General features: G+C 39.9%; 1 protein-coding gene across 1 annotated transcript in view; it reads left to right on the plus strand.

The window, feature by feature from the left end:
• Positions 1 to 6329, plus strand: part of rfx6 (regulatory factor X, 6) — an 81261-nt gene extending 74932 nt beyond the window's left edge. The window contains exon 19 of the mRNA XM_048596990.1: positions 3450 to 6329. Coding sequence (XP_048452947.1) covers positions 3450 to 3634 — 185 coding nt within the window. The 3' untranslated portion in view covers positions 3635 to 6329. The remainder of the gene's footprint in view (positions 1 to 3449) is intronic.
• Positions 6330 to 11044: the final 4715 nt, after the last annotated feature.

Raw genomic sequence — 11044 nt, forward strand, 5'->3', positions numbered from 1 at the left:
TCCTATCCATACCCCTCATGATTTTATAAACCTCTATAAGGTCACCTTTATTTACAGGTGGAGAGTCCTCAACAATGATCTAGCTCCCTCACAGCTAGTTGTCAGAGTGAACAGAACCCTTGACACTCCTAGTAGAAGAAGGGTCCTGAACTGAAACATCAGCTTTCCTGCTCCTCTGATGCTGCCTGGCCTGCTGTGTTCCTCCAGCTCCACACTGTGTTAACTCCCACTTCACTTGTTTGCATTTGTAACTACTGGAAGACTTTACTTAATGTCATTCCATACAACATCATTTTGCATTAATGTGAATCTAAAATTAATACCCTGCATTCACACTGTGTTAATGCTGTTTTATATTAACATCACCATATGGCTAGACATTCTTGTACAATTGCATATTGAGCCAATGAGAAAAAAAAACAAAGAAATGCAAATGTTGTAAATCAGAAACAAAAACCTAGAACTGAGGAAGGGTCACTGGACCTGAAACGTTAACTCTAATTTCTCTCCACAGACGCTGCCAGACCTGCTGAACATTTACAGCAATTTCTGTTTTGTTTCTGGTTTCCAGCATCTGCAGTTCTTTTGGTTATTATCCATTAAAGACCGATGGCTAAATGCAAGCAACTTTGCTCAACATTGATGGGTGTTGTGCGCTTTGTCGCATCTTCTGAACCAAACAATACAGCAGTTATCTCACATTGGATACATTGGATATCTTGAATTGTGGTATTATTTGTTAATTTTACTCTTTAAATTCATTCATAATGAGCCAAAAAGAGCTAGCAATTAAGAAGTGCTTTCTGCCAAGAAAAGATAGTGTAAACAAGTTACTCAAGTGCAATTAGGTATTATGAAGTTTCCTGAAACAGATGAATATTTAGTTAATATTGCCAGAGCTATTGGTGAACACAGAGCCATTTAAAATCAGTAGTGGATGGTTTGCACAGTATTAAAAATGTACTAATTTGCATAACATTGTTGAAAGTGAAGAATTTGCCAGTTACAGTGATGAAGCAGCTGAATCCTTCATTAGAACGTTAAGTGAAATAATTGAGGAAGATTGATGCACACTTCAACAAGTGCTTCATGTGCATAAAGCTGCATTCCAGGACATACATTTCAAAGAAACATTTGCCAGGTTTTAAAACAGCAAAGTATCTTCTGGCTTTGCTACCTGGTAGGAATGCAGCAGATGATTGTCAAGGGAGACCAACTCTTGTTTATTATTCCCAAACTCAGAGCAGAATGAAGAACACACTACTTGTTGTGTGGAGGGAAACAAGAATGTTTGGGTAACTCATGCATTTTTTGATTAGTTTATTTCTGTCCAACTATTGTGGATTATTGATCAACAAATAATCTTTCTAGTAGAGCATTACTCAAGCTGGATAATGCTCCTGGCCATCCTATTGTTCTTGATGATCTCAGTAACAACATAAAAGTGATCTACCAACCACCTAAGACCGCCCCCAATTTACAGCCTATGGGTGAAGAGCTGATGGCAACCTACAAGGTCTTTTGCTCTAGAGGATGTTTGGACAGGCCATCATGAAAACAGAAGGTGATGAAACTCCAACGCGGACAGACATTTAGAAGAATTATAACATCGTTAAAGCCACTGATCATATTTTTGTGACTTGGAATAAAGTTACCTGAAGTACCAAATGCTGAAACTAAAATTTAGTTATCTTAAATACGTTTTACTTTAGATATGTTTGTCACTGCTTTCTGAAAGGACTACATAGGGGCCAGTATCCCTTTACCGAGTCATCCTTTATTTACATGTGCAAAGTACATGGGTTTTTACCAGCCAGCTCAGAGCCAGTCCCTATAATCATGAGACTCTCTGAATCTCCTGTTTATATCTGTCAGCCAGGGCTCCCTGATTGGCCCAGGTTAACAACCCCAATCAAGGATCTCATGGTCAATAAGATCCAGCTGGCCCTCGGTCCAATCAGTACACTTTCCTATTTCATTATCTTCCGTATTATCATATGATTTTGGCATAGTTTGGCATAGTGGCACCTTGGATAGGTAAGAACATTGCACGTTTCCACATGTATCACAGCACTAAATTCTGACTTCGGTGGAGAACAATGTTAGTCACTAAATCTCAAATTAATTTCAGGAAACATCTAATTTTGGGCATGTGTAATTATTTTGCTTTGTAAGCTCAAATGAGTATAATTTATGTAATCAACAGCACATCAACACTTGAGTATTCAAATTATTCATTCATTTAATTTTAATCTGAAATATTTTAGTAACGTTTGCTAGATATCATGTCATGATTATCCTCTGATGTGTTGCCCAAGTGCTTATTTTCCACGAACCCAAACAGGAACTATAAAGAGATAATCCGACCATAGTGCTGCCAGGGTCTGTTCAGGCTCATGTCCACAAATACATTTTCCAGAAGTGGTTACAAGATAACAGTAGGAAGCAGAACCTCTGAACTCTTCTGTCCTCCTTATCTAAATGCACGAAACAAAAAGTAGCTGCTTGGTATACCTAGAAACTGTTCCTCTTCATTTTGCCTTCCTCATATGATGAATGATTTAATGATACTGCAAGTGACTTTACCTATTGACTGTACTTTTTTAGCTGCTTTAATTAACAGCCAGACAGTGAGAGCACACCTTCCTTTTTTTACCCCACAGGAAAAAAATACTCTGTTTTGGGTTTTTATTTCATGGATGCATTCATACTGGTTGAATCTTTTCTTGTTGATAACAAACTGTATGCAATCGCATGAACTTGTAACCAGTTCGCTGTTATTTCTAGTCATCATTGATATGTTTTATTAACACCAAAGGCCTTATATTTGTATTATACCTTTTTTTTTGTTTTGGTTACTCCTTTCATTTGCCAATTATAGTAATGAAGAATTCCATTATAAACTCATTTTCAAGCCTAACTCAGATTTCTTGTACCAATAAAAACGAAAGGAGATGCAGAAATGAATACTTAGTGTGGTTGCATTTTATTAATAAAGTGTATTCAGTGTATTGAATCTTTATGTGACGCATTTTTATTGTTTGTGACAGTCCTGAAGATCAAATATATGTGGAGTTATTAACGTTATAGTTGAAAAATTAAGAAAACCAAGAGTAAATCTACTGCTCTTACTGTAAGCTTGTTTGATGACGTTTTGCAACTGGTGATTCAGTCATTTTCTGTAACAAAAGTGGTATTATTTAATATTGTTTATTCAATATTGTAAATAATAAAGCTAAGCAAGAATGTAACTTAAATTCAAGATTTTTTTTTAAAGTTCAGAATTGACAATACAATGTGAACCATTTTTCAGAGAATTTCTTAACATTTTCAACATGTATTCTTGCAGTTTGAGGCAAAAAAAAAATTGGTTTTGAGAAGGAATTTCCTTCTAGGATTTGTACCACAGTTGGCTCTTGAATTATAGTCATTATCTTTTATTTTCACAGCTTCACATATGCAAAGTGTGATTTCTTCATCTTCTTCCCAATGCATGTACAGCAACAACTCAAGTCAATATAATTCTCAGGATACAATTGATGTCCACAGACAGCCTGGGGAGGTGACAAATATGGTATCGTCTTTACCCCCAATCAACACAGTGTTCATGGGGGCCACAGCTGGAGAAACATAGTGTTTCACTGAAAATTCAAAGCCTATCAAACATGCAATGTTTCTCAAAAACACATTAATGGGATCATCTGAACAATATTCCAGGATTTTTGCAGCTGTCTGTGAATCCAAGAACCACGTGGGTATCTTAATTGCAAACTTTACTACTTGCCAGACAGAAAATGGCATCATAAATGTGGAGAACGCATATGGTAGAATTTACCAATGTCAAAAATGAAGAATGTTGCTTCAGAGTGATAACTTAATGTTTACTTCTGGGATAAAACATAGAAGATTAAGCAGGTATTAATTTTTCAACAGTCAAATTGTAACATGCAGTTTACAATTATTATTTATAATTACCTGTAATATGCTACAATCATTTCTGTGTTTAATTATCAGTTAATGATGCAATGCCACTTGTTATTCGAGATTCATTTGCTGTTGTGTATTTATTATTTGTGAAAATCATTGTTTTTCTCTAAAGTTCATTTATGCCTGGCTCTTTAGTTTCATTGATTTGATTTCCTTTCTGCATATTAATAGACAGACACGGGAACACAAATCTCAGCAAATTAATTTGCCATTGAGGACTTTTTCATTGGGGTAGAACTTCCTACAAACGCAACATCAGCAATGTACATTGTCATGTAAAATGAGAACACTTACAATCTCATTGTTGTTCAATTCTTCCAAAATTTCCTGGTTTTCCTGGAAATAGGGAAAGTGCTAGATATTAGAGTGAGCACTGGCAAGTGTATGACATATGGCAAAATAGCTGAATCTTAAGCATGATTCCTGACTGCTCAATATTGCTTATGCGTGAGTGACAGGGCTATGATGCACTCAGCAGTCTATATGCTGGTGGCACAATGAAAGGAAATTGTATTTTGAAGATGAATTCGCTTATCCTCACAATGCATGGAAGGTCATTGAATGTTTAGCAGTGCCATAGCCAGATTCTTAGAGTCACATTCCTTTCGTTGGCCTCCTTTCCTGCTAGCTTTCATTTCTTTTGCAGTATGTTGCTAGAGAGCCTCATGATTCCCTGTTAAAACATTGGACTGAATTTTCTGGGGATGGTGCAATGCAGCCCTAACATTGTTTATAACTTTAATACATTTCCCACAAAGGAAAGTCCCACTCTTGAGAACTGCAGCAGTCCAATTTGATTGGCGGGTATCTGCGTAACTCTAATAGCACCAGAATTCAGTAGTGGGCACTGCTGAGACTACAAGTATTCATGACGAGAAGCTCCATAGTAACCAGTCTTGGAGGCAAGTCTGGCTTCTCAGTTGAGAGGGATTGGGGAACTTCAGGCAAGGCGGTGAGTAAAACTTTGGAGGCCAAAATGGAATTGCAAAGGGAAGTGGGGGTAACATTTTGTGGGAAATACCCCCAGATGACATAAGGCACTGACAAAGGTAGAAACGCCGCTCTCACCTTTTCACCTGCAATGGTGAAGTAGTGGGCTGCCCTCTTTCATTCTGCCTTCCTTAGCCACATGTTACTGTGGCAGGAGGGCAAACCAACATTTAACTGGCCATTAATTGACCAGTTAAGGGCATCAATAAGTCTAAAGGAGGGCTGACTGTTGCATTTGACACCCACTGTATTAAGGAGGACAGCTTGGGGATGAGCAGGAAGGTGACAGTCTGGGCACCCATTCTACTTTACATGCTCCTCCTTCCTGGACAGCAAATACGTTGGCTGAGTGGGTGGAGGAGGGGGGAGGTGCTGTGAAATTTCCACCATGATCTCTTCCTCTTTACCTCCTGGATCAAGGGCTCCAGCACTGCATCAGAAAACCTAAGACCTCTGGCCTGTTTCTCTATTGATGCCCTCATCCCAACTCTGAAACATCTTCAGTTATGGTGCTACAAGCTACTGCAAAGTGAATGCATTTACTTCCCAGGAGTGTAGGTGGCATTTAACGCTGGCCAACATGTGCTGGCCATGCACCCAATGGGCTTCCTTCTGAACATGTAGCCAGTCGGTAGAACTTGTTGCACACCACTATTGTTGAGCAAGCAATCTGAAGTTTACAGGTTGCCTGCATCACCTCACATTGGCAAGTGGTCATCACACATAAAAATCCCTCTGCCAGAAAACAAGACACATCCAATTTTTAATCCATCACGTTTGATTTTGCTTCCAGCTAGTGTCAAACCATTATCTCATAATTATGTGATTGCACTTGTCCATTTTTGGGTGCTAAGAGATTATTGCAGTAACTTTTCACAAATCCTTAAAGCTAAATTCATCTGTTGTCCAATGGCATCTCAACCCAATGCCCCTTTATTAGTTTATATCTGTTGTCAGAATTATTGAAATGTATGACAAATTTTCATTATAAATGCAATACTGTTGTCCTTTATTTCTGGGGAGCACCCTCTGAGCAATTAGAGTACTGCTTCAGATGTCAGGGTAATACAGTATAGACAGAATAAATATGTACACAAATATCAGACATGTTAAAAAGGCATAGCTTGTCTAAGCAGAGTGACAAAACTCCATCAAGTGTTTTCTCCACAGGTCTAAAAAGCTGTTCAGAAAAGTTTATGTTTATTTCGGACCTTCTATGACATCAGAATACCCCAAATTGCTTCACAGCTATCCCTCATTAAGTATGCCTAATGTGTTCCATAAAAAAGGTATACTAAAGAAAAACATGCCAAATGATAATAACTTACCCAAAAGAAAACATGTAATAAGGGTGGTTTATGTTACTGATCTGTAATTTTTAAATTAAATGCATATGTTTAAATTTTGATGTATTTAGTCTAATTTGTGTATTAATTAAGCACAAAAACACATGGATTAGTAACAAGCAATAATTTATCAATATATAACAAATTCAGAAACTTGGATGATTAGTTACGGCATGCTGTGATATCTCACATCACCAGTCTGACTGGGTGCAAAATCTTTCAGCTGTAATAAAGCTGAAGAAGTTGAAATGTAACTCCAAGAGACCAGTAGCAATGTGATTTCCAATATGGACAAAGAATGCTGAATACATCCATTCGTATCAGCAGCCTTTTTGCAAAAATGCCTGTCCACTCCAAAAAATATCCCTGTTGCCAAAAAGTGTGGAGTAGCAGAACTGGTGTCCACGTAAGGGTCAAATCTGGACCGCGCAGAACGTCAACATCAAAAGAAGCAAGACCAATCCAATCTGGCAATTTACAACATCATCAGTCAAATTTTGAACGTGAGCGGAGCAGTGGAAAGTGTTATCAACAGTGCTATTAAGCTGCACTTAAACAACAATAACCTGCTCTTTGATGCTTAATTTGGGTTCTGCCTTGGAAGTTAGCTCCTGACCTAATTATAATCTTGTACAAACCTGTACAAATAATTGAACTCATCCCGTTGAGAAGATCGTTAATACCCAAAACATCAAGTCAACATTTGACTAGATCTGACATAAATACAATCAATTGGAATCAGTGAGAGAACTTTCCATGTTTGTAATCATACTTCGCATGAAGGATGATGCTTGTTAACCAATTATTTAGGTCATAGGACATCACTGTGGAATGTCTTTTGTAGTATTCTTGGCTCAACCATTTTTATTTGCTTCACCAGTAACCTTCCCTCCATCTTGAGGTTAGAAGGGTGACGTGTATATGGAATGAGCTTCACAAGAAGTGATAGAGATGGGTATATTTGCAACATTTAAAAGTCATTTGGAGAGGTACATGGATAGTAAAGGTTTAGATGGACATGAGCCAAACTCAGGCAACTGGGACTACTTCAGTTTAGGAAACCTGGTCAGCATTGACGAGTTGGGCTGAAAGGCCCGTTTCTGTGCTGCAGGAGTCTATGTCTCTATGACTGTATGACCTGTGGCCTCTACTTGGACCATATCATAGAGTCATAGAGTAATACAGCATGAAAACAGGCCCTTCAGCCCAAACTGGTCCATGCTGACCATGGTGTCAACTCAGCTAGTTCCAACTGCCTACATTTGGACCATATCTCTCTAAATCCTTCCCATCCATGTACCTATCCAAATATTTTTTTTAAATGATGCTATTGTACCTGCCTCAACCACTTTCTCTGGCAGCCCATTCCACATATGCACCACTCTCTGCGTGAAGAAGTTCCCCCCAGGTCCTTCTTAAATCATTCCCCCCTTACTTTAAACTTAAGCCCTCTCGTTTTCAATTCTCCATCCTTGGAGAAAAGATTATATGCATTCATCCTATCTATGCCCCTCATGATTTTATGCACCTCAACAGGTTCACCCATCATTCTCCCACGTTCCAAGGAATAAAGTTATATCCTGGCCAACCTCTCCCTATAACTCAGGCCTACTTGTCCTGGCAACATCCTCGTAAATGTTCTTTGCGCACTTTCCGGTTTAACTGTGTCTTTCCATTTCCTGCCTACACATATATCTGTCAAGGTGCCTCTTAAACATTGCTGTTTTATTCACAACCTCCTCTGGCAGCACGTTCCAGGCACTTGCCATCCTCTGTGTAAAATACTTGGCAATGACATCTCCTTTAAATTTACCCCCTTTTACCTTAAACCTATGTCCCTTAGTATTGATACTTCCATCCTGGGGAAAAAACATTCTTGATTATCCATTGTATCCATGAAACTCATACATTTGTAAACTATCAGGTCACCTCTCACCCTTCGATATTCAAGTGAAAACAAGTTTGTCCAATTTCTCCTCATTGCTAATACCCTCCAAACCAGGCAACATCCTGGTAAACTGTTTTTGTACTCTTTCGAAAGCCTCCACAGCCTTCTGGTAGTGTAATGACCGCAGTTGTACACAATATAGCAAATGTGGACTAACTGAAGTTCTTTACAGCTGCAACATTGCTTGCAAATTTTTTAAACACTGTCCTCTGCTTGATGAAGGCAAGCATGCTATATGCCTTCTTGACCACCTTATCCACTTGTGTTGCCACTTTCAGATAACTGAGGATCTGTATGCCTAGTTCCCTCTGTATGTTGATGCCACTAAGGGTTCTGCTATTTACTATATACGTCCTCACTGCATTAAATCTTCCAAAATGCATCACCTTGCATTTGTCTGGATTAATCTCCATCTGCCATATTTCTGCCCAGTCTTCAGCTGATCTATATCTGGCTGTATCCTCTGGCAATCCTCCTCACTATCCATAGCTCCCCCTGTCTTTGTGTCATCCGCAAACTTACTAACCAGGCCACCTACATTCTCCTCCAAATCATTTACTTTTATTACAAATGACAGGGGTCCTAGTACTAATCCCTGCAGAAAACCCCTGTTATAGATCTTCACTGGGAAGCTCATTTTTGACAAGATGAAGAATGGTGGCAATGAAGGTGGGGAAAAGGGTGGATTTGATGACCCACTGTGCTTGACCCCTGACTTGACCTCAAAGGATTCTGTCATATTACCGTCGGTGAGGACTGTTGCCGACATTTTGTTGTGGAGGAGTTGGTTGATGTTGATGAATTTCAGTCGACAGACAGCTTTTTAACAGGGTCTTCCTGAATGACTGAGTCAAAAATGTTGGTCAGATCAATGAAGACCATGTGGTTGGTGTTGTACCTGGCATTTCTCTTGGAGCTGCCAAGCAGTGCAAATTGCGCCCATAGTTCCAAGGTTTGGTCAGGAGCTACACTGCCTTTCAGGAAGGAGATAACAAGGTGTGGAGCTGGAAGAACACAGCAGGCCAAGCAGCATCAGAGGAGCAGGAAAGCTGACGTTTCAGGTCTGGACCTTTCTTCAGAAATGGGGGAGGGGAAGGGGGCTCTGAAATAAATAGAGGGGGTGGCGTGGTGATAGAAGGTAGATAGTGTAACAGATAGGTAGGAGAGAAGACGGACAGGTCAAGGAGGTGGGGATGAAGCTAGTAAAGGTGAGTGTAGGTAGGAAGTGGGGGTGGGTGTTGGTCAGTGAGGTGGGAGGAGCGGATAGGTGGGAGAGAAGACAGACAGGTCAAGGAGGCAGGGATGAGAGGGGGGGCTGGTCTTGGGATGAAGTCGGGGTGGGGAGATTTTGAAGCTAGTAAAATCCACATTGAGACCATTAGGTTGTAGGCTTCCAAGGCGGAATATGAGGTGCTGTTAAGTTGCTCTGAGACTGGGAGAGACGGTGCTACATGAGGTTTTGGGAGACAATCTTCCCAGTGATGGAGAATAGGGAGAATGTTAGTTGTTCCCACAGTCCATTTTGTCTCCTTTCTTGAAGGCAATGATAATGGCAGCATCCCTGAAATTGGCAGGGATTTCTTTTAGTCCCAGATTTTCAGGAACAGTTGATGGGAATGATGGGTAAGCGCTATTCCACCAGGTTTGCATATCTCCACTGGAATCCCCTCTACTGCTGCAGCTTCTCCATTCTTCATGTGTCTGATGGAGGCTTCAGCATCTGCCACACTCAATGGAGAGTCTAAGATCACTTTTGATGGGGAGTTGGGGGATTTTCTCAAACACATCTTGGTCAACACTTGTATTGCAGTTTAGTTCTTTGAACTGTTCTGTCTATCGGAGGTTGATGTTTTCTCTGTCTATCAAAAGGGTGTCATCCTTACTCCACACTGGTTTGAGGCCAGGGGTGTTGGATATGTATTTGCAACTCTGTCTTCTCTGATGGTTCCTTTCCAGAGTTCAGCATCATTTCCAACCCTGATGCCGAAGTCTCCAAGAACGATACCTTTATCTTCCTTAGGGATGTTGGTAAGTATAATGTACATATTAAATGAGAAATCGTGTTTTTTTTTGTGAATTCAGTGCTTTCCTAAAGCCCCAGCTGTTTAATTTACACTCATTTTAATTCCAGGCATTTTCTAATATGACTTACAGGAAATATAAGCATAACATATTAATAGAATAAGCATGAATATCTGGATTGTGTCCACAAGGGAATTCCAGACCAGCATTAATCTGACCGGAGGGTGGTCCATTCCAATCTCAGCTACACACAAGAAAAATTTATCTTAAAGACAAGGCTCTGTCCAAAATTGTGGATGAAGTCTGAGAAAAGTGTTGTATTTGTTTTAGCTGAGTGACAGTTGTGTCAAATTCCCAGGTGCCCAAGAAGTACTAATCTTAATGGTGATTGTTGTTGTTAATTTGTACATCAACCAGCAACTTAAGGAGAGGAAGAGAAGCACTGCCAGTTTCTTTTGGATATTTTTGAAAGAGTTTCTGAAGAAGTAACAAGAAGGATTGATGAGGGCAGAGTGGTGGACGTGATCGATATGAACTTCATTAAGCCATTCACAAGGTTCCTCATGATAGCCTGGTTAGCAAAGTTAGATCACGTAGAAAAGAGGCTGAACTAGCCATTTGGCTAGTTCTGGAACTGGCTCGAAGGTAGGAAACAGAGGGTGGTGATGGAGGGTTTCTTTTCCGACTGGAGGCCTGTGACCAGCGGTTTGCCACAAGGATCGGTGCTGGGTCCACTGCTTTTTGTCGTTTA

The sequence above is a fragment of the Rhincodon typus genome, chromosome 5 (assembly GCF_021869965.1).
Source record: "Rhincodon typus isolate 14 chromosome 5, sRhiTyp1.1, whole genome shotgun sequence".
In the NCBI taxonomy this organism is placed as follows: Eukaryota; Metazoa; Chordata; class Chondrichthyes; order Orectolobiformes; family Rhincodontidae; genus Rhincodon; species Rhincodon typus.